Source organism: Phocoena sinus, chromosome 17, assembly GCF_008692025.1.
Source record: "Phocoena sinus isolate mPhoSin1 chromosome 17, mPhoSin1.pri, whole genome shotgun sequence".
In the NCBI taxonomy this organism is placed as follows: Eukaryota; Metazoa; Chordata; class Mammalia; order Artiodactyla; family Phocoenidae; genus Phocoena; species Phocoena sinus.
The window spans coordinates 72,185,262-72,209,069 of record NC_045779.1 but is presented as its reverse complement, the minus strand read 5'-3'; the positions used below and the strand labels follow the sequence as shown (position 1 = coordinate 72,209,069).

Sequence of the window (23,808 nt, the reverse complement as noted above, 5' to 3'; positions counted from 1 at the left end):
TTTCATTCATTCACCAAGAACCGCTGACCCAGTTCTTCCTGTGTGCTGCCCTCCGCCTGGGGTACAGGGTCAATAAGGAACAGTTCCTGCCTTCAAGAAGTTTCTAGGCTATAGCAGGAGGAAGAGAAGCCTGTGGGCCACGGGGAAGGCGGGCGCTGTGACGCGAGGGGCCGGGAGCTCTGGGGAGGAGGGTGTGCGTCTCAGTGACCGGGAAGGTCGCCTTGAGAGGGGCCCGACAGAGAAAGAAAGGCTGAATCACAAAATTATTTTAGGAAGACAGGCAGCCAAACCATAAAAGACCTAATATAACATTTAAAATGTTCCCTCAGACCCCAGTTCTGGGAGGGTCTTGGCAATATCACATGTGATGAGATTAATAAACTATACCAATGAGTTGTTATTTTAGCACAATGATATACAAAAATTGGAGTCCACTATGAAAACTGAAGTGATTTCAACAGAGAGTTTTGATTTCAGAGCGTAGAGGATGATCCAGCCATTAGGTTCTACCTTTATTTTAAGATTGTTCCCGGGGATCTCGTCCTGTGCGCCGTCAGGGAGCTCGAGGGGCTCAGCCGAATGCTCAGCCTGGGATTCATCAGAATTGAGGACCAGGGCTTGCCTCAGGCTGAACCAAAGCCAGACCCCTGCTGTTCAGACTTTAGCAGTGTGCTGAAAATTTAAAAATCCATAATCAAAGTAATTAAAGATACAATGACAGCAAAGCCGTCGTATACTGAGTAATGAAAGCATTAAGTCCTGTAATCATTTGTGAATTCTTACACCTCTTCCAGCAATAAGCCTCACTGGTATCTCTTGACACGGTCGCACAATATTCGCTGAAATCCCTAATGATACAGCGCCAGTTATGAGAAGCGGCCGTCCCCAGAGCCAGGGAGGTACGGCGTGTCCACTGGGCTGTGAGGGCAGGTCTGGAGGGCTGGGAAGGGCACTGTGGCCTCGTGCCCGGCTCCGAGGTCTGGGCTCGGTGCCGAAAGGCTCTGAGAAGATGGGGCACGTGTCTGATCAGGGATCGTGGACAGGCTGTCCTGGGTCGTGCAGGGATGGGGTTGGTGTAAGTAGTGGTATCACAGCAGGCATCCCAGGGACACTCAGCCTGTCCCGCCTGTCACTTCACTTGCTTCTCTGAGCTCTTCAGCAGGAAGGGGAGTTCAGATGGACAAACGTGTGTGGAGTCAAAGCAGTAACACGACCTTCCCAAAAGGCTTTATGAAATATTTTCTTAACAAAGCAGGAAGTTTGCACTGTTACTCTTCATTTTCTTTCCTGACATTCTTGGGAGGATGAGGTATTTTGTAAAGTCATGTCTTATTTTCAAACGCTCGCCAGTCTGTGAAGAAGGGCATCAGTTCTTGGGTGTGACCACCAGGAGGACAGTGGGACAGGGGCATCCTCGTGGGCCAGCTTCTTCCCTACTTGGGCCTCGGTCTTGTTTTGCTGCAAAATAAGGACGTGAGACCTTAACATTTCTTGGGTCTCTTTAGCCTTGATGCTCTGTGATTCTACGAGGCAAGTGTAATGGAGTGCTTCAGATGTGGAAATGTGCGGTACAGTGTCATTTTCTCCGGTCTCACTTTGGGGTGACCACTTCTTCCCCAGGCCTGCTGGGACTCCTTTGTGTGTCTGTTTTGACACTTGCTGTGGTGTCATGCCTTCTCAGAGGCCAGCCTGGTGAGTGGAGTCCTGGGTTGTAGACCAGCTGTTCATCTCCATTGGTGATCTGTTCTGTAACTATAGGCTCTTCTTTTCCTTTTCAGTTTTAAAAAAGCTTTAAACAACGTTAGTTACATCTCTCGCCCATGTTTTGCTGACTTCTGAAAGCTTTTTGTATCTCAGTGGTTTGTCACAGTGTGCAAATATTTCCCTCCAACTTACCGTGTGCTTCTGTGTTTTTAGTGTATCTTTTTATAGATGCAAAATAACTTAGCATATTTAAATTGGTCAGTCTCTTCCTTTATGTTTTTTCCTATTTCCATTTATTTCTCTATGTTAAAAGAAACCTTCCCCATCTTAGGGGAAAATTCTTTTGTATTTTCTTCAAGTTTTATTTTGTGGGTTTATAACATGTATGAAATTTAATATTCTTGACATTTATTCTGGTGCAAGGTCTGTCATAGGAGTCTTTGTTTCTCAACAGTTATCAGTTGACTCATCATATTTATTGAGAAATCAGTCCTTTCCATTTTGTTTTGAAATGCCAGAATTTCTCAAGATGTTGGGTGTATTCTGGGATTTTGGTTTGTTTTGATGAACTTTGCTCTAGTACATTGTTCTGCAAGATAGTCTTTTAAAAATTACAGTATTATGCATACACATATTATTCCTTTTTCTTCTTTTTTTTGTGGACATCTAGTTTTTCTCATTTAATTATTATTTCTTTGGGTAAACTGGACGGCTTCATGAGCTGTTTGACAACAGCTGAAACATGCTTTGTATTCCTCGGGGAAATGTGCTCATACTAGGGGCCTGGCTACCTTGATGAGGCTCCCAGCCTGTAACCATAGAGTTAGCTCTTTATTTAGAAGCAGGCGTGGCTTTAAAGCCTGCCTGGAATTATTTGGTTTTCCGTGCAGTTGTATCAGTAATAGTTCAGCAGGTTGCTCCTCAGAGAAGCTACGTGAAGTAGGCAGAGCTGGGGAGGCTTGAGTCTCGCCTGCCACTGCCTGGTAGGGTGGCCTCAGCTCAGTGACTTCTCTGAGCCTCAGTCTCCTCCTCAGTGAAGTGGGGATAATTATACCCCCCTCGCCTAGTGGCTGCAAGGTTGGAAGGGCAGGCGCCACGCCCCCCTCGTCTGGGCTTCTTCCCATGCTTCTGGCCGCCCCTCAGTCTCCTTTCCTGGTGCCCCCTCAGCTCTGACCTCTACATCTTGCCAGGCCGCAGGGCTCCATGCGAGGACCCTTCCCTCTGCACCCTCACCCTAGATGATCCTCTCTGCCTCATGGCTTTACACACCATTTACGTGAAGGCTTCCAAACTTCCATTTCCAGCCCCGTCCTCGCCCCCAGCCTTCAGCTCCGCATCTGCCGCTGCCCACTCAGCATCTGTGCCTGTGTCTGGAAGGCCCCTCAGACTTAGCACGTGCATCTCCTGTGGTCCAGGGGCCACCAAACTCTCTAAAGACACAGTACATTTTTTAGGTTTTGAGAGCCACCTAGGGCTTCCGCTGCATATTCTTTGTTTTAGTTAGTTTGTTTGTTTTCACAAACCTTGACACATGTCAAAGCCATTCTTAACCCCCAGCTGTTACGAAACAGGAAGCAGGCTGGATTCGGCCCGTGGGCCACAGTTTGCCGACCCCTGCTCTACGCCATCTCAGTAAATGCAGCTCCTTTTCAGGCGCTTGGGTCAGAAACTTCGAGTCACTCACTCCTGTCTTGCTCACACCCTGCAGATGGTCCTCTAGCAAATCCTGTGTGTTCTCGCCTCGACGTGATCCAGAATTCTGCCACTTCTGGGCGTCCTCACGGCTTGGCCGCCGTCCCCTCTTGCCTCTGTTCTTGCAGTAGCATCCCAGCTGCTTTTCCTGCTTCGGCCCTGTCCCCACAGTCAGTCCTGTTGCACGCGCCTCAGAGTAACTGCCAAAATCTTAACCGCGATCTCTCTGACCCCCTCACCCCGCCCCCATCTCTGGCCTCATCTGCGCTGCTCTCTCCAGACGGAGCCGTCTCCTCTCTGCTCTGCAGGTCTGCCAGGTTCATGCCCACCTCAGGGTACTTGCCCTCCCCCTGCCTGGTGTGTTCTCCCCGCCAGATGCCTGAATGGATACTTCGGTCATGGCCTTCAGGTCCCACTCGAGAGTCCTTCTCTCAGGAAGGCCTTCCCTTGGCTACACTGTGTGTTTATTTATTTTTTATTTTTTTACATCTTTATTGGAGTATAATTGCTTTACCATGGTGTGTTAGTTTCTGCTTTATAACAAAGTGAATCAGTTATACATATACATATGTTCTCATATCTCTTCCCTCTACACTGTGTGTTTAAAATCTCAGCATTCCACCAGATCATCCCAAATCCCCTCGTGTTTACGTTTTTCTTTTGGCTTATCTTTCTCTAGTGTACTGTATAGTTTTCTTGTTTGTCTTTTTTTTGTCTCTACCACTGGAACTCTCCCACTAACTTCATACTTTCTTCCATGTTTCTTACTGTTTCTTCTTAGAGCTATCTTTCTCTAATGTGCTATATATATATATATATATATATATATATATATATTTTCATGATTTTCTGTGTCTTCCACTAGACTGTAAGCTCCTCAAGCAGGGAGTTTTGACTTATGCTATTGGTTTTGTTTTGTATCCCCAGCACCTAACAGTGCCTGACTTGTAGTAGGTGCTCCATGAAGTTTTGCTGATTGATGAGTGAAGGAAAATGTAAAGTGCCTTACGTAAAGCGGGTGGGATGTAGGAGCGCTCAGAAAGTGCCGGCTCTTTTCTGCGTCTCATCCCCCAGAGAGTTCTAGCAAATCAAATGCTTGTGAGTTAGAAATCTTAAAATACGGTAGAGGAACTCACTGTTAAATGAATCTTCCTGGGTATCTTTTAATGAAGTAGAAAGGAATTGAGTAATTAGCCTCTCCTTTACCTGCTTGCGAATCTAATTTTTCACTTGTATTGGCTTCTTTAATGTGATCTATTCCTGTGTATTCATTCCTGTTTCCCAGAGGAGCTCATTACTGTGCCTTAGAAGAGATAGGCCAGAACGGGTGAAGGTTTCTGCTAGAAAGGTTTGCCGGTTGATAATGTACGAAGAGAGATACTGATCTATAAAGGGCCCGATTAAACCCTTTGCATGTATGCCAGTGGGTGTAAGAATGTAACGCAGAAATCATGCTGGTAACACATCTCCCCGCTTTTGACTTGAGAGGGTCTAGACACGTGGTGTGTGGTCTACAGTTTTATACATGATTCTGCCCACCCAGAGCAGATGAGGGAGGTTAAATGGTGCAGTGCCTTTAGGTTACCTAATCAAACAAGAATTCTCTAATCATGAAATAAAAAGCTCTTTGAAGTTCAGTGCTAATTCCTTTGGGTCCCCTCCTTCTCCCAATCCAACCTGCCCTCATACACTGGAAATAAGAAGTTTTCTGGTAAAATTTACAAAGAGGAATTATCCAAGCTTCAAGCACTCTTGTGTGTGTAATAACTGGACAAGTGGAGAGCTGGATGTGGAAATTAGGTCTGAGTGGAGGAAGTACCACTTTTTCCCTTGCTTCTTCGATTTATAATAAGAGATCCCATGGCTACACACTGAAATATTCTAGGAGATGTAAGTATGGAGTTTCCTCTGAAAAACACAGTCACTCTAGCATAGAGTAGCTGCACTCATCCATAGTCTTTTTACTTCTATAAACATACACTCTAGAACCAAGAAGTTAAAAGAAAATGGTACCTGAGCAGCCAGATGGTTGATCTTACCAGGTTCATTTACTAGGCTTCAGTGAGACTGGTCTCGTCCCTCTTAGCCTTCCTCCAACTTACTCCTGGAGAAAAGGTCGAGGGTCAGGGGTGGGAGAGGGGCAACAGTAGTGAACACAGTAGGTTTCTGTGGCTTATCTTCATGGGCTGGTGTCTGGCTGATGGGCAGGAGAGGGGAGGGCTGACTTTAGGACCCAGGAGTCCCAGTTTCTGTGTGCACCCTGTCTGGGGCCACCTGAAGCTCTTTTTCTGAGGTTTTTATAAGCCATAAGAATATATTAACGCATATATGTGGAATCTAGAGAAATGGTACAGATGAACCTATTTGCAGGGCAGGCATAAAGAGGCAGAAAACGGACATGTGGACACAGTGGGGGAAGAGGAGGGTGGGACGAATTGGGAGATCAGGATTGACATAAATACACCACCATGTGTAAAACAGATAGCTAGTGGGAACCTGCTGTATAGCACAGGGAGCTCAGCTCGGTGCTCTGTGATGACCTAGGTGGGTGGGATGGGGGAGGGGTGGGAGGGAGGTCCAAGAGGGAGGGGATATATATATATATACACACATAGAGCTGATTCACTTCGTTGTACAGCAGAAACTAACACAACATTGTAAAGCAAAAATACTCCAATTAAAAAAAAGAATAACTGAGCTCATACTAGAAAACGAAGTGTACAGCTTACTGAACAGTTAGCTGAGACTAATACACAGATTAACTGTTGAATAAGGCTTGGTTACCTACAACCTCACCTGGGTAGAGGGGTCTCGGCTGCACACTCCTGGCACAGAGACTCTAATTTAATCCTTTCTGGTGCCTTGCTCTTTCCTGGTCTTTTATCGAGCTCTGCCTTCTGTTTCTTTCTCTGTCTAATGCTGATCCATTCCTCCTTGTATCAAAACTGATGTACTAATTACAGAGAATCATCCGTCCCTAAGCTGCTTCAAGTTCAGCCGTTAAAGTACAGAGACTTCTTAAACTGCCTGTTTACTGCTGCAGCTATTTCTGTTCTGAGTTGCTGTCGCACAAATGACTGCAGGTGACAGAACTGCGAAGATGTACGTGTGCTTTGCTGCAAAACACCTGCTGCCAAATGCCTGTTATGCTTCCTGCAGGGTGCTCCGCTCACTTCAGGCGGCAGACCCGTGTGTACCAGGCTATGTAGAGGCAGTACGGCAGAGTGAGTAAAACCTTGTGCTCACGGGGGCAGTCCCAGGTCGGAACCACTTCCTGTCCGAATGACCTTGAACAGGTGCTCTATCATCCCTATTTGTAACAGGGGGGTGATGAAGTTTCCTGTGTATGGGGATGTATTAGTTTCCTGTGGCTGCTGTAACAAACTACCACAAGTTTAGTGGCTTAAAACAACACAGATTTATTATGTGACAGCTCTGGAGGTCAGAAGTCTAAAGTCAAGCTGTCAGCAGGGCTGCATTTCTTCTGGAGGCCCCAGGGGAGAATCTGTTTCTTTAACTTCTCTGGCTTCTAGAGGCTGCCTGTATCCTTTGGCTTATGAGCACCCCCTTCATCTCAAAGCCAGCACCATAGTTCTCACCCGCCCTCTCTCTCCCTCTGTTTTTTTCATCACATCTCCTCTCGGAGTCTGAACCCCCTGCCTCTCTCTTATAAGGACCCTTGCGATTTCATTGGGCCCACCTGGATAATCCAGGCTCATCTCCTATCTCAAGATCTTTAACTTGAGCACATCTGCAAAATCCCTTTTACATATAACGTAATGTTTATAGGTCCTGGGGTTTAGGACCTGGGTATTTTGGGGGGAGGGCATTATCAGCTTACCGCAGTGGGGTTCTGGGGAGGTTTATTGGGTTCACATTGAGTGTGGGTTCATTCTAAGAGGTGTACGTATACCTGCTCCGTTAGGGATCGGTATTCTCATGTTCCCAGCCACTCTCGACACAGTGTACAAATGAATATTTGTGGTGATTAATCTACATCATCTGTGTCATTTAGGAAAGATCAAATTACTCTTCTCTCAAATATTCCTTCTTTAGGAAGGCACAGTGCAAGAGTTAATATTTAAAGAGTATCAGTGTTGAAAAGGGTAAAGGCAGTTTTCTGAAAAATTTGCTTATGCAAAATACAACCTTTTTCAGTAAGACTGGATAAACAGTCGTAAGAAGGCATTTTCACTTTTATGCCTCCAGATATTACGAGTAATAGTTCATATTTATGCAGATTTCTTTCTTTAAATATTTTAGCGTTCCTTCAAGTTTGAGGTACACATGAAGTTTGATTTGGCAGGAGTTATTTAATTTAGCAGATATTCCAAACATGTTGCCTTAAAACAGAAGTTTTCCATCACTGTCTTTCTTTGGTTTCTGATGGAATCCAAATGCCAGAAGACAAGGGGACAGTTTTATTTTCTTCTGACGGTTTAAGATTTTTCTGCCATTCCATTGGGCCCTGGTTTTATATAGAGCTCTATTTAAAGAAACTAAGCAGCTGGAACCATCCTCGGGGAAACTCATCAAGCAGACGAGGGTGCAGTAGGAAACAAAGGAAGCCAGCAGGTGGTGTATGTTACCCTTTTTTTAAAGTTTTTTTCCAGTTTTATTGAAATACAGCTCATATATAACGTATTAGCTTAAGGTGTACAACATAATGATTTGATATATGTATATATTGTGAAGTGACTCTACCACAATAAGTTTAGTTAACATCCATCACCTAGTTAAAATTTCTTTCTTGTGATGATTAAGTATTTTTTAATTTTATTGAATATATTTGACATACAACATTAGGCAAATGTAAGGTGTATAACATGTTGCTTTGATGCATTTATATACTGTATCAATAACATGATTGCCAATGCAGTGATATTTATCTCATTACATAGCTGTAGTATAGTATTGTTGGCTATATTCATTGTACTGTGTGTTAGATCACTATGGTGGTACTTCCCTGGTGGTCCAGCAGTTAAGACTCTGTGCTTCCACTGCAGGGGGCGTGGGTTCGATCCCTGGCCAGGGAACTAAGATCCCACATGCTGTGTAGTGCAGCCAAAAAGTAAAAAAAAAAAAAAAAAAAGCATCACTATGGCATATGTACTACTTGTTGCAAGTTTGTACCCTTAAATAACATCAGTTTTTATCCCTCCCTCCTTCTCTCCCTCATCCCCATTAACCAGTATTTTACTCTTTGCTTTCGATGTTTTAGGTTCCATGTATAAGTGATGTCATACAGTACTTGTTTTTCTCTGTCTGACTTATCTCACTTAGCGTCATGTGCTCAAGGTCCGTCCATATTGTTGGAAATGGAGGATATTGTCCTCTCTCACGGCCAAATAATATTCCAGTGTGTGTGTGTGTGTGTGCGCGCGCACACCACATGTTTTTTATCCATTCATCTGTTGATGGGCATTTAAGTTGTTTCCATATCTTGCCTATTGTGAATAATGCTTCAGTAAATGTGGGAATGCATATATCTCATTGAAATCCCATTTTCATTTCCTTTGGGTATATACTAGTAGTGGAATTGCTGGATCACACGGTAGGTCAGTTTCTAATTTTCTGAGAAACCCCGTATTATTTTCCATTGTGGTTGGACCAGTTTAGATTCCCGACAACAGTGTATGTGTTCCCTTTTCACCACATCCTCGCCAAGGTGCTGTGCATTTTCTAAGCGCTGGTCACGAGGCTGGGGGCTTTGTACATCCTGGAGTGAGCACCCCACGCGGCTGCCGGCAGGTGAGGATGTCTAGTTTTAGGAGCGGAGCGCATCTCCCCTACTCAGGAGGATCTCCTGCTTGAGCACAGGGGCCTCAGCCGGGCAGGGGCTCCGCTGCGCCCTCCCCAGCCCCGTGCTCTTGCACAGTCACCTTTCCTTCCAGAGCAGAAGGAAATTTAGTAGGAAGGGCAGTCCTAACCCTCCCAGGGTTGGGGGCACCTCTCGATGTCTAACCCAAGGCAGTATAACAGGGACTGCTGTTCCTTTTCTCCCCCATCCCACCTCCAAATCCTGTCCCCTCTACCTGGCGGGACAAGCTGAGTAGATTTCTGCCTAAGACCTGAGTCAAGGGCTGAGCTCAGGATTGCCTGCCTCCAGACCCTGGGCTTTTTCTGGTGGTACCTGATTTAGCCAGCATCCCACTGCCAGGCGCAGCCAGTGTCCACAGGTCAGAGATCAGCTTTGTTCCGTCAGCCAGTTGGCCATGAAGCACTGGCTGAAGAGCTCAAGTTAGAGAAACAGAATCCTCCCAGAGGAAACTTGAAAACGGAGATTCTGCAAAGATGGTACCTCACCTATTGAGGGATGAACAGAAGTAGTGGAGGTGACATTTCTACCCCCCAGTCTCCCATCTTTGAACGGGAGTTGCACCATCACACATTTTGAGGAAAATAGGAGCTGCTGGTGAAACATCGTGTTTCCAGAACGGGCAGCAATATCCACAGTGGAAATCTCCAGCAAGCCCAGCACTCAGCAAGATGCCTGACGGGAAAGCACAGGGGCAGAGATTGCCGATTGTGTCTTTTTTCTTACCACCTGCAACAGCAGCCAGGGTCATTCACACACTGCCACGCAGTCCTCAAACTTTATCCTTGAACTACCCGTCACATCTTTTCTTTGCTGAACTAATTTGGTGCCAGTTCCTGAGCCCCTTCTGGGGAAGGTAGCCTGACTGTTTCGTTCTTGTACTGTTGTTGTTTTCACGTTTTTAAAGTTAAAGTATCACACACATACAAAAAATGCATAATTGGTAAGTGTTCCACTCAGTGGATTATCACAAAGGAAGCACAGCGTGTAAGCACATCCTAGGATGAGACACGAACATTGCCAGGCCCTCAGGAGCCCTCCTCACCCATCCCCCCAGCTGTTCCCCTTCACTACTCCTTAAGGTAGCTACCACCCGGACTCCTAACACCGGAAGGTGATCTGTCCTGTCTTTGAACTTCATATAAACTGATTCATATAAACGTGCTCTTCTGTGTCTGGCTTTTTCCTTTGCACGTTAAATTTGTAAGGTTCATCTGGGTTGTTGTGATTTTGACGTTTAACCTCTGGGCCTCTGGATCAAATAAGAATTTTATAAGTAACTGAGATTCTAAATTCTGTAGTTTGTAACGAGGAAGACTTTGTACCTTCAATTAGCTTTTCTCATTGTGCCAGTGTTTTTGCAGTAAGCTTGGAGTGCTTCCCTCAAAAGAGTGTTTCTCCAGAGAGTGGTGTGGCTCTGCTTTCTTTTGTTCTCCTTACTGACAAGGATTGGCTCAGAATGACTTCTGACTGTTTAGAAAGGTTCAATCCTGACTCAGAAGACAAGAAATGACCACCCTGAGATGATTCACAAAATTAGGCCGCTGTCTTTTCTGTGCAAAGAGGAGGGGGCAGAGATGCCTCAGTCAGTGTACAGCTAGTCAAGCTTGGCTGGTGTTTTAAAAGACAGTGAACTCTTTTGAGCTTCAAGTTTGGGAACCACTGATATCACTTTATTGTTCCATGTTGAAAGACCCGTCTTCTGGACTATGGGCAGTAGCAAATGGGATCCAACATCCCAGCCTTTCAGAGATGGGTGCTAATTTACCAGAAATGCTTTTCTGTTACACAGAAAACATTAAAACCACAGTCACAAAAATCTAGCCCCTTCCTACAAGTATGCCCACAATTCTATCACACAACAAATAAATTATTCTTTAAAAATTTTTTTTCAACCTTTATTCCTGTTCAGATGGAATGATTACGTAGTTGTGATTAAAGGATAAGTATCATTCTTTTAGCTTTAAAGTTACTATTAGTTTTTGTTGCTGTAGAGTCCATGAATAATACACTTAAGAGGTGTATAATGTTCCATTAAGATGGTGATCCATGAGTTACATAACCATTCTCTTATTTGGGGGCAATGTATTGTTTTCTTTTTTCCTCCCGTTATTACAGCTTATGTTGCAGGGAATGCTTTCTTGCATTAATTAATTAATGCAAGAATTAATTCCTTAGGACATATTTCCAGGAGCAGGGTGGCTCTTTCGTTTTGGTGGTTTGAATCACGCATTGCACGGCCAGCTTACTTTTCAAAAAAATTGTACCAGAAACATGACAGTGTTCTCACTGAACTCTTTCATTTTTGCATGATATTAAACATGTTCAGTTTCTTAGTTTAATGGATATCAGACCTTACCATTTTATGATACTTTTTAGGGATTTGATAATCAACAAATCGATCAGGTGAATTAGAGGATAAGCTGGATTACATGAGTAACGTGCATGAGGAATTTGTAACAGTGACGGGTTCATGGCGCTGTGTGCAAGTGTTTGCTGTCATTGGACTTCTTTTGATTAATTAAGTCGGATTTAATCCTCTCTGAGTGCATTGTTTGTTCATGTCCTTTTCTGTGTCTTTGCCTTGAGGGGTCTTGGCGTTTTATATTCACGCACCCACGGATTCATTCAACAGCTGTATTTGCTGGGACTCTTGCTTGCCATTGTCAGAAACTCATTTGAGGCCACTGAAACAGAAAAGGGACGTTTATTATATCCTACAGAGACCGCGATCCTTGCGTTTTCCTTTGCTTCTTCACAGGACTGTCCTCACCTCCTGTAACTGTGGCTGGACCCCGTCGACCTCCCACCTTTGCTTGACCATCGACTGCTCACAGAGGCCTCCCCTGCTGCCTCAGCCCCATGGCCGCACCCTGTCCTGGCCTCCTCACCCTCCACGGCCCCGTCCGTTTCCCCCATAGCCCATTGTGATTTGTAGTGATTTATTTGCTTCTTGTCCTTATAGGCCGTGAGCTCCATGAGGGCAAGGGCTCCGCTGTCTGCCCGCTGCTGTGCTCAGGGGTCCGGCCTGGTCCCCACACACAGTGGCCCCTCAGGGAGTGCTTGCTGAGTGGGTGTCTTCGTCACTCACCTTTGCTCATCTCTGCCTCCTTGTTCTGACGTTCTGTCTCCGTCTCCCTTTGCAGACTGGTTTGTGTTCTTATTTCATCCACAGATTGAAAATATAATGACCAATAGCTTCTGAGTTACATGCTTCAGATCCCGACAGTTCAGATTCCTGGCTCAGCTTGGGTCACTGGTCCACAGCGGTCCCATCACCTGTGGCTGGGAGGGCAGGGATGGTGGGCAGGGCCGTATACAAGGCTCTGGTGGTGCCCTGTGTGATGGTGGTGGCTGTGGGAAGGGAGAGGGCGCGTGGCTGAGCAGACATCCTGCTGGGACGGCCCTGTGACGTGCTGCTAGCCTCATCGCCTGCATACTCTCGCTGCCGGGCACAAGGATGTGGAATGAGAAGTCTACTGTCCCTGACCCCGAAGTACCTGCAGCCCACCGAGGGTGCCAGGTGGACCAACCAGAGATGAATCGGTGAGCCACTTGGAATTAGGCACTTCGGGTACAGCAGCGAGTGGTACGAACAACAACCAAAGCAGAAACGCAACACCCCACTGTCATGAAGCTGAACGAGAAACAAGATAAATCGATAAGATAGGGGGTACATTACAGTTGAGATATAAAGAAATATCTTAAATTTTGAGAAAATTGAGACATGAAAATATGAATGTGAAACGGTTCAATTTCAATATGAACATGTTACAAGATGAGGGATGTCACAAATGAATCAGAAAAGGAAGATGGGGATGGTTATGGAAGGGAAACCAGCCAGCAGAGCATGGAAGGAAGGGCACCCCAGGCCCCAGAGCAGCAAGTGCAAAGGCCCGGAGGCGGCGTGAGTGTGCTATGTCCCTGGGGTGGAGAGAGGGGGGCGAGGGTCATGGCTGAGCACAGGAGGTAACGGGGAGGGTCCCACCAGCCATTGCCAGGGGGTCACGGCTTGCTGTGGGTGGAGACAAGGCCAGAGCAGTTGCTGGGGGCAGGATGCGGAAAGCCTTCTGTGAACTCTTTGATATTATGTTACTTACACATTATCATTTTCCTTTCTCTGTTTGTATTCTTTCTATTTTAAGGAATATTATCTCAGGCTGGCTTAACTGGACCTATCCTTGGATTGTCCCCGAGAGTGTCCGGGAGGTCAAAACATTAGGATTTGAGGGGTGCTGCCCCAGTGGCCGTGGCAGAGCAGGGTCTGCTGCTGGGTCACCTGCACATACCCTCAGCCTCTTCTCTCAGGGGACCACTTTTCGGGTGCTTGCCGCCCAGAGTCTGAGCCCATCCTGGCAGTAGGCAGAGGTTGCCTCCCCATTTTTCTAGTGGGGACACACTGAGCAGCAGGGAGGAATGAACCCCGGGCCTCACAGGTGAGCTGGCCGGGGCTGCAGGAGAGCGCCCCTCCGCTGCCACACTGGTGCTTCCCGGGGCCGCCACCCTGCGGGACCAGGCTTTATGCGTGTGGTTCATATGTGCCCCTTTTGCTGTTGGAAATTCTTTGTTCCCTTTGGGGAAATCATGCCATGTCCTTATTAGCCAAGAGGATTCTTACGTGGCCGAGTCAGAGCTTTGGGGTCCAAATCCAGGCTCTGCCACCGACTGCTTCACAACCTGGCAAGTTGCTCAGCTTCGTGTTCCTAGTCCCTCATCCATAAGAGGGGTGCCCTGCCTTGCCTCCCCAGGTTCTGGGCAGCGCGAGGAGATCAGACACGCCATGTCCTGGCACAGCTGCTGACGGCCAGCAGCTCGCTATGGAGAGCTAGCCGGGCACGTTGTGTGCAAAATGAATTAAGTTTTTTAAAACGTCCACCTCATTTTTTCTTTGTCACCATTCCCTTCTGTTCCTGGGCTGCTCTATGACTCACCTCCGATACAGCCATTTGCTGTGCACCTACCAGCCCTTTGAGGTCACTCTAACCTCGAGTAAATACTGCATTTTCTAGACAATTCCCCCTGTGATTCTCAGGAGTATCTTGATAGAAAGCAATCTGATAGTCTCAAATCATTACATTTTTATGATTAGTCATGCATCTCTATTGCACTGTTTTAATTAGGCAGCAAAAGATTATGTCAAGCGCTCTCCCAGCCTGTTCGGTGGGGGGGCGTCACTGGTCGCTGAAAACATTTGTAATATTTATTGCCTGCGCTCTGACGCCTCATAAGGGATGGCTTTTAAGAGCTGCCTTCTTTCCTTGTCTCTGGCGAGCCCGGGAGTATATTCATAAAAGGTTGACTGTGGACCTCAAACGAGGTGATGCCATTTATTCATTTCAGGCACTAATCATTTTTAGCTTAATCTCCTACTGTTTGATCCAAGTGCATTGGTAGTGAGTGAAAATATTTATCACCGTGGATATCAGCTTTCCTCCCCGCATGGTGCCAGTGGGGAACCTAGACACCGTTCTGCTCAGGCCGCCTGGCACAGTCATGATGTATTTAGCCGAGTCACACACCAGTGGAGAAGTATGGGTGTCCGAGTTTATACAGGAGATGTGTAGCCATGCATAGCCCTTCTGTTTGAAAAAGATGGTACTGTGTTCAAGGTAAGGTGTTAACTGCGCTCTAATTATGACTTTTCTGCCTTACACATGAAAAGGTTTTCCTCATACTTTGGACTTGCAGAATTAGTAGAATCTAGAGTTTGGGGGTCCTTCGCCTGGAATGATAGGTACAATTGCAGTATTAACATGTTTATGTTATTGTTTCCCTTTTGCTGCCGCTATTGAGAGCATTAGGCAAGTAAGATGTACAAAGTTTCCTTTTTGCCTCTTGCCCAGCTCAGTTTAGTAGAATGCACAGAATATGTCAGTGTGTGCCAGGCGCTCAGGCACTAGGAGTGCCAAGATGACTAAGACATGGTTCCTGCCGATGGGAGGCCAATGGCAGGTCATGACCATGCTGCAGGACCAGGGCATGGACAGAGTGTGTGAGAGTGTGTGTGGGAGCTTCAGGGGGCTGGCTCTTAGCCCGCTTGTACCAGAGATGTTGTTCAACTGGAGTTTTGAGTTAAAGTGAAGAATGCCCACATGCCAAGAGACAGTGCATCTCAGGCATGGAAGATGTTAGCAGAGGCTCAGGGTTCTTGGACTGCAAAGGCAAAACAGGAAGTCAGAGAGAGGGATCAGGGGGGAGAGTTACTTTGATTTTGGGTGCCTCCCATGCCATGCTTTGGAACTTCAACTTTGATCTGTATTTGGAGTCATTGGTGGGCTGTGCAGCAAGGGCTGTGGACGAGTTTGTGTGTTAGATCAAGGATGGAGGATGGGGCATCAGGATGGATGGATGATGGATGGAGCAGGGGGCAGTGGGTGGGTGATAGATGGATGGGAGGGTTGCCTGAAAGAAAGGAAACCAATTCATTTGAGCAATGGCTTTTGCCATTGTCCAGGAAAGAAATGAGGAGGGCCTAAACCAGTGTGGAGGTTTTAGAAACAGAGAGAAATAGAAAAATACTGGGAGTTGAAATCAGGTGCTTAAAAAATAAGGTGAGTGAAGTTGGGGTCATGAAGATGTTGAGGAAGGCTACTGGGTCTCTGACTTGGGCGATCAGGTGGGTGATAAACTAGGCAGGCCGGAGGTGGACCCCATATGATGGGTGAGGCAGAGTCCAAATCAGGACGTCTGGGACAGCTAAACAGTAGTCCAGTTGAATACTCAATCGCAAGTTTAGGGAAGGGTAGAAGGTGTAAAAGTATGCGTAGGAGGTGTAGATTTTGACCTCAAAGGTTTACATGCAAGGATGCCTGTAGAAGGAGAAGAGTGGGGGTGTGGGCTGGAGCAGTCTGGGACCTCAGTGTGTAAAAGCTGTAGATGGGAGAGAGTGTTTCCGGGATACACTGAACGAATAGAGAGGCACGGAGAGGCAGTAGTGGCGTGGCGTCAGAGGAGCAGAGGGTTTCCCAAGCGCGGCGTTAGCAGAGCCACGTGCGGTAGAGTCCTGTCAAATAAGGACTGAAGTCTGCCATTGGCTTGGCGTCATGGAGTTCCCTGGTTACCTTGGTGAGACAGGTTTTGGGGCGAGCTGGTGTCACCTGCCAGTTTTGGGGTGGGCTCAGGAGTGGATAGAAAAGGAGCATGGAGGCTGCAGAGGTGGACAGCTGTTTCACCCAGCTCGGCTGGGAAGGAAAGGTGTGAGAGGCTCCCAGAGGGAGCCAGTGTTTCTGTGGCACCATGTGCAGTGACTGTGGTCATTGCTGCCTCCGGAGGCTTAGAGCCATTAGAAGCTGCGTGGTAAGCATCGCTGCTGTGAGAAGAAGGCCGTATTTTTATTTGGTTGCACGTTTGTATTATTGCAAGTTGAGGTTTTTATTTTTGCTCCGCAGGGGTAAAAAATGTAGCCTGCCCCATATATCCATTGATTTAACATGTGGGCTTGTTTATCACATTACTGAATGTTTATAAATTGCTGAAACATGAATCCTCTCAAAAGACCCACGTTTCACACTTCTCTGTCGTTTTTCTCTCTAGCATCTCCTGAAATCTGCCTTTTACTCTCCTACGGGTTCCAAAACACAGATCTCTTCTCTTGCTGAAGGGCATTCTGCAGGTGCTGTTGGCTCTCGGGATGGCGTCCACACTCCGAGGGAGACACTGAGGCCCCTGGCGTCCGGCCCCCCGGCCTCCCCTGGGCTAGACGGAGCATGCTGCCTTGCGGCTGTGCACTTCCTTGCCAGTTCCCCCTGACGTTCTGGACACCCCCGACGGCACGGGGCCTCTTCGTGCCTTCGTACACGCTCCACTCCCACGCAGGGGCTGCGAGCCTGACGGCGCTCACCTTCTTCTCCCTTCTTTTCAGGGAAGCAGTTCAAGTGCACGGTGTGTGACTACACAGCAGCGCAGAAGCCACAGCTGCTGCGGCACATGGAGCAGCACGCCTCCTTCAAGGTAAGTGGGCTCGGCGCCGGAGCGGGTATTCAAGTCGGAAGCGCACCGCTCTTCAAAATAAAGACGGAGGGAGCCTCCTTTCGTTGTTTTGGAGCGTCCCCTTCCCTTCTGGGCCTGCTCAGCCAGTGCACGTGGAGTCTGGGGCGTGGCTCGGCTGACTGCATGCCCTCTCCTTCTGCAAGTGTAGCGCTTCTCTGTACTTTGGAGACCAAGTCCAGGAACAGAGTGTAAGAGGACGCAGACTGGAGAAAGGCACCCTCTCACCGTAAAAAAATGGAGTCATGTAGAGCAAAGAGTACGAGCTTTACGGACAGGTGTGTGCTGTCAGATCATGGATTGTCTCAGGTGAACCCCTGATACGGCAGCTGTGATGATGCCCGGTTGGCAGGCGCTTGTAAGAGCTGGAATGGCACTCGTGCCCGCCACGGTGCCAGCGTGTAACAGGGGCTCGGGAGACCGTGGCTTTCCTTATTCTTTTAATACCTCCAGTTGATGTTTCTCTCATGTAGATGGTAATATCCCCTTGGCCACTGCTTATGGCACAGTTATGGACAGTAAGAACTCTGGTCCAGTGAATTTGTTTAATAAAAAATTCTGCTCCGCCCTCAGCAACTTGACCCTTAAAATCGGTGCTCTTGCCGCTGGCATGTGCATGTGAAGGTGGGGACACGATGCTCTGAGATGTTTGTTGAAATCATGTCCACTGCTAAGTCCCAGAGGGCGGTAGGCAGAACGTGGAAGGACCCTGGGCCACCACACTCAGAGGTGCATTTATATTTATTGAGCATCTACTGTGTCCCTGCACTGTGCCAGGAGCTTCACCCCCCTCAACTCTGATCTCCACACAGTAGATAGCGTTGCCCAGATTGGACAGCGGAACAACCTGCATCTCACATAAGTCAAGTGACCCCCACGAATCTCTCCTCGATGCCCATATCCACGGGCTTCAGTCGCCGTTATAATAGTGGCCAGCCTCTGCTGTCTGTCACCCCTTCTGAGGTACGAGGACCCTCCCTGATGACAAGCTTATCTGATGCTCAGAACAGCCTTGGGATGAAGTGACTTGAAGCCTCATGATCTCTCCTCTTGTAGTTAAGAAACCAGGTGGCTCGGGGGGGATGAGGGCTCATGTGCTCTGACTATCCAGGAGGTGAGGGAGTGAGAACTGGGGCTTTGCCTCCGAGCCCTAGGCCTGAGCGTCTCTCACCAGATCTTCTCAGTCCCTTGTTGACGGCAGAAAGGGGGCAGTTGGGAAACCTGAGGCTGCTGTGCCTGTCGCTTCTGTAGCTGCTTTCAGGTCTGCACTGAACACGAGTTTCTCAGGTGAGACCCACGTGTCACCCAGCAGGAGTGCAAAGTGTCTGAACTGGGATGTTCCATGTTTGCATACTTTGCACGTAATTAAAATTAAGAGCTTAATGTAGCATCCCACCTCTCATAGATGTGTTTCTCTGGGGGACTCTGGATTTTCTTAGACTAGTGCAATTGTAGGACTAGAGGATGCAGAGTTAGGGCAACTCTCACTTTATAGATGAGAAATGTGGACCCAGGGAGCTTGATTTCTGTCCTCGCTGTTTCAGAATCGGAGCTAGACTTCTCATTCATTCCTCAGTTTCCGTGTGGAGCATCTTCCGTTCCTAACCAGACACAGCAGACAGTCTCTCTGCCCTGAAGTCCTCATTGACTTGTTCCTCAGATGTGTGGAATCTTTGGTTTGTGTGCAGAAGTGCATTTCGGGGTGATTTGATTGAAGGTGTCCCTCTCACGTGTGGTTCTCAGCTTTTTCCTGCCATCCCATGGCTGTACTCTGGGGCCTCGGGAGCCCGACTAAGCTGGGCCCTGGGTCATGGCCAGTTTCCCACGGCCTCTCCGTGGATGAAGGGGTCCCCCTGCTGAGCGGTGCCCCAGGTGCAGATGAGATTCAGCCTGAATGGGAACCACTAATTCAGCCCTGGGCTTCTCCCTTCCTCCAGGTCGGGATGCTCTTCTTGTACACATGCGTGTAAGTCGTGCTTCTTGGTTAACTGGGGCTGGTGAGGCAAAATGAAATTGATTCCTGCCAGCCACCCTCATCCTAACTGTAATTGCCCTTTCCCTTTCCTCTCTGTCCACCCCTGTAGTAGTTTTCCATTACTGTTGTGATAAATTACTCCAGGTTTGTAACTTGAAACAACACAAGTTTATTGTCTTATAGTTCTGTGGCTCAGAATTCCAGCACAGGTCGCACTGAGCTAACACGCAGGTGACGTGTTCTTTCTGGAGAGGCTCTAAGAGAAAATCCATTTCCTTGCTCTTCTCTGGCTCCTACAGGCCGTCCGCACTCCTCGGCTCGTGGCCCCTTCGTCTTGTCTTCAAAGCCAGGTGAGCATCCCTCATCTCTCTCCTCCTCTGACTCTCCTCTTCTGCTTTCCTCTTCCAGTTTGAACGGACCCTGTGATTACAGCGCACCCACTTGGATAACCCAGGACGATGTCCTTATCTTAAAGTCAGAGGATCAATAACCTTAATTCTAGCCGTAGTCTGAATTCCTTTTTGCCACATAAGGTTCCAGGGATTAGGACATGGTCATCTTTGGGGAGGGCATTTTTCTGCCCACTGCATTCCCCCACTCTTTTTTCTTCCTTTCACATCTATCTGTGTGGTAGAAATTTTCATCCATATCAGAAAATATGCAGTATGCATCTCCTACATTCCCTTTTCCTACCCACAGCAAACATTATGAAGAAATCAAGCGTCACTATTTTACTGATCCGAGATGAGACTTCAACATCTTGGGCAAATACTGCTAATCCGTTGCAGTTGGCTTGCTAGAGGAAACCAGTTTGCCTTTCCAGATCTGGATGTGTAATTTTCAATATATAATTTGTGTCAGGAAACACTGTAATAAAGGCAAACTCCTGTATTACCTTTAAAAATTACATGGTGTTATTCATGTGTTTATTTTAAGAATGAAATTAAAATGTATTCACGAAATAAGATTTGGAAATGCTTTTTGGTTCTTTTCCTTGGGGGAATTTTTGCATATATTTTTAGACATGGTTGAGGTCGCACTGTAAATGAGCATTTTTTTGGATGGAGATTAAAATGTCGGCTTTATCGGTGATGAAGCTCTACTGGAGAATGTGGCTTAGATGAGTGGCCGGATGGTTCGCTGAGAATACTTCACTTCTGAGTTAGAATAACCTCCCAGTCAGAGGCCAGACGGGGGCACCTACCTACTTTAGGCATTATAAATATAGAATACTTCACTTCTGAGTTAGAATAACCTCCCAGTCAGAGGCCAGACGGGGGCACCTACCTACTTTAGGCATTATAAATATTGCCTTTTTTCTTTATCCTCATTTCATAGGCCTTTTTTCATTTTATGAAAATACATTTATTAACTACTTTTAATGGCTGCATAAGGATGAGTATCATAGTTTAACACTCCCCTCATAATTGGGCAGTTTGGTCGTTTCCAGTTTTTGCTGTTATAAAGAACCCTACAGTGGACATCATACCAAAAGCATTTCTATGTCACCCTAAAATCCAAAGACTATGAAACACTGGGCAAAGCCCACCAAACCACTGAGGGTTCACAAACAGTGAAGGTGTTATATGTGCTTCTTAAATAACATGCATTCCCTAGGGTGGGGTTGACGCAATCGACCTTAAAGATGTGCCAGAGAAGATGCTCGGACGAGAGGAACCAGTGCTGAGCCAGGAGTCTCTAAACAGGAGCAGTCTTGTTCCCTTGGCCCAGCTGTTCAGCTCTCTGCTTCTTGCACATAAGCAAGCCGCATGCCATTCTGTAAGCAATGTGATCACCAGGCAGACTCACTTGTGGAGTTTTCTCCAATAGGCTCATATGAGCCCATAACTCTGCTGATAGAAATGTTCTCAGTCATAGGGCTGGTGGATTCTGTGCCAGTCTCCTTGTACATCAATAATAAAAAGTGGCTTTATTTAATTTAAAAACATTTTGAAACAATTTTAGACTCACAAAAAGTCTCGGAGTTCCTGTGTACCTAGCACCCACCTTCCCTTGGTGATAACATCTTTAGCTATAGTATATTGTCAAAAGTAGGAAGTGGACTTTGTTACACTACTATTAACTAAACTGTAGACCTTATTTGGATTTTACCAGTCTTATCTATTTTTTTAAATTTAGAAACTATTTTTAAAAGTAGTTTTAGGGGAATTCCATGGTGTCCAGTGGTTAGGACTTGGCGCTTTCACTGTCAGAGGTCCGGGTTCAATCACTGGTTGGGGAGCTAAGATCCCACAAGCCATGCGGCACAGCCAAAAAAAAAAAAACCAACAAAAAAAACCCCCCAAACTAGTTTTAGGTTCATAGCAAAATCGGGAGGAAAATATAGAGACTTCCTATGTACCACCTGGCTCCACTCCCCCTCCACATACAGCCTCCCCCATTTTCAACATCCCCACCAGTGTGGTACATTTGTTATAACTGATGAACCTATATTGATATATCATAATCACCTGAAGCCCGTAGTTAATATTTGGGTTCACTCTTGGTGTTGTACATTCTATGGGTTTGGACAAATGTATAATGACATATATCCACAATTACAGTATCATACAGAATAGTTATACTGCCCCCAAGATCCTCTTTGCTCTGCCTATTAATCCCTCTCTTCCCTCTGCCTCCTGGCAACTTCTGATCTTTCTGCTGTCTCCATAGTTTTGCCTTTCCCAGAATGTCGTACAGTAGGAATTGTACAGTATGTAGCCCTTTTAGATTGGCTTCTTTCACTTAGTAATTGCGTTTAAGGTTCCTCCTTGTCTTTTCATGGCTTGATAGCTCATTTCTTTTTAACACTGAATAATATTCCATTGTCTGGATGGACCACAGTTTATGCATTTATGTACTAAAGGACATCTTAGTTGCTTCTAAGTTTTGGCAATTATGAATAAGGCTGCTGTAAACATCCATTTGCAGGTTTCTGTGTGGTCATACGTTCTCAGCTCCTTTGGGTAAATACCAAGGAGTGAGATGGCGAGATTGTATGGTAAGAGTATGTTTAGTTTTGTAAGAAACCCCCAAACTCTCTTCCAAAGTGACCATGCCTTTTGTACCACGGTAGCTGTGCCATTTGGAAGTTCATTGAGTTTCTGTTTGGCACTTGAAAATTTCTGAGAGCAATGAGATCTTGTGGAAAAACACAGGCTTTTAGAACAAGACAGACTCAGGTTTAGAACTAGACAGACTGTGCCACTTACAGGCTGTGTTATTTAACTTCTTTATACAATTTTATTGTTTGTAAAATGTTGATGGCAATATCTGTCTCCTGGTATGAAGATATTAAAGGCAATATCACTTTTATGAGAAGTGGATCTGGTACATGGTAGATGATCAAAAAATGTTGGCTCTTTTTTCCCTCCCCTGTCTCTTAAAAATGACTCCAATTCCTAAAAGAACCAAAGCAAGGATTACAAACCAGTCTAATCATGCTTTCAATTTATGTTTGTACATCACTCATTCTAAATATTTCCCAGGTGTTGTGTTTTCCTTATATATATTTTTAGATGTTGTTTTACTTTTGTTGTTGCTTATGGCTTTGGAGTGAGGCAGATGAGGATCAAAATCTTAATGCCACTACTTACTAACTAGCTGATCTTTGGGGATTTTGATCCTTCGCCTTTTTGGGCCACTGTCTCCTTATTTGAAAATTGGGAGCAATGATACCATTATTTCAAGGGCTACATTAAGAAGGAGAGGTTGATTTGAGGGAACAGATTAGAAGGAATGTGCCCCCATTGCTTTGGACAGATCTGGACCATCAGCCCTGTGCAGGCCAGCTCCAGGGAGGAGGTGCTGTGAGGGCCTCAGGCTTGCTCTCTTGGTAACAAGAGCTGGGGGGCTTTCTTTTTAATGGGAGCAGCTCTGGCCTCCTGACACCCTTCCCATCAGATTAATTCTTCTCTTTCCATAAACCTGGAGGCCAGACCAGCATCCTTGACTATACCACATTCCCATGTGGTTCTGAGGCAGAGGCTCCACAAATCATAATCTGCCAGCCACTGCACTGGGTTTTGAACTGTGTGAAGGAAAGGTCCTATCTGAGTTTTTATATAAAGTGTGTTCTTGTAAATAGCATATAGCTGGATCTTGTTGTTGCCTGTATGTGTGTGTGTGTGTGTGTGTGTGTGTGTGTGTGTCCACGTCCACGTGCCCGCACACAACCAGTCTGACAATCACTGCTCTTTAATTGGAGTGCTTAGTCCATTTACATTTAATGTAATTTTTGACATGTCTCACTTGAAAAGTATGGTCTTGGTGTTTATTTTCTCTGTCATGTCAGTTCTTTGATCCTGTCTCCTCCTCTTCTGGCTTCTTTTGGGTGAATCAGGTAGTTTTTAGTACTCCATTTGGCTTTTTCCCCTGAGAGTAGAGCTTTTCTTTTTCAGGTAAATTTTAAATTTTAGAACAGTTGTAGAATTACAGAAAAATTGTTATGGTAATATGGAGAGTTTCCATATTCCACATACCCAGTTTCTCCTGTTAGCATCTAACATTTACCATAGTACCTTTGCTACAACTCATGAACCAATATTAATACATCATTAACTAAAGTCCATATTTTATTAAGATTTCCTTAGATTTTACCTAATGTCCTTTTTCTGTTCTAGGATCCCATTAG

General features: G+C 46.1%; 1 protein-coding gene across 8 annotated transcripts in view; it reads left to right on the top strand.

Moving 5' to 3' along the window:
- ZFAT (zinc finger and AT-hook domain containing) overlaps nt 1-23,808 on the top strand; it is a 188,946-nt gene that overhangs the window by 93,465 nt on the left and 71,673 nt on the right. For 5 of the 8 annotated variants that reach the window (XM_032610134.1, XM_032610135.1, XM_032610136.1 and 2 more), the window contains exons 11-12: nt 17,076-17,164; nt 19,475-19,525. In XM_032610134.1, coding sequence (XP_032466025.1) covers nt 17,076-17,164; nt 19,475-19,525 — 140 coding nt within the window. Of the gene's footprint in view, nt 1-17,075; nt 17,165-19,474; nt 19,526-19,583; nt 19,641-23,808 lie in introns of those variants that run through there. The other 3 variants (XR_004346469.1, XM_032610137.1, XM_032610140.1) reach the window with 2 other exon arrangements.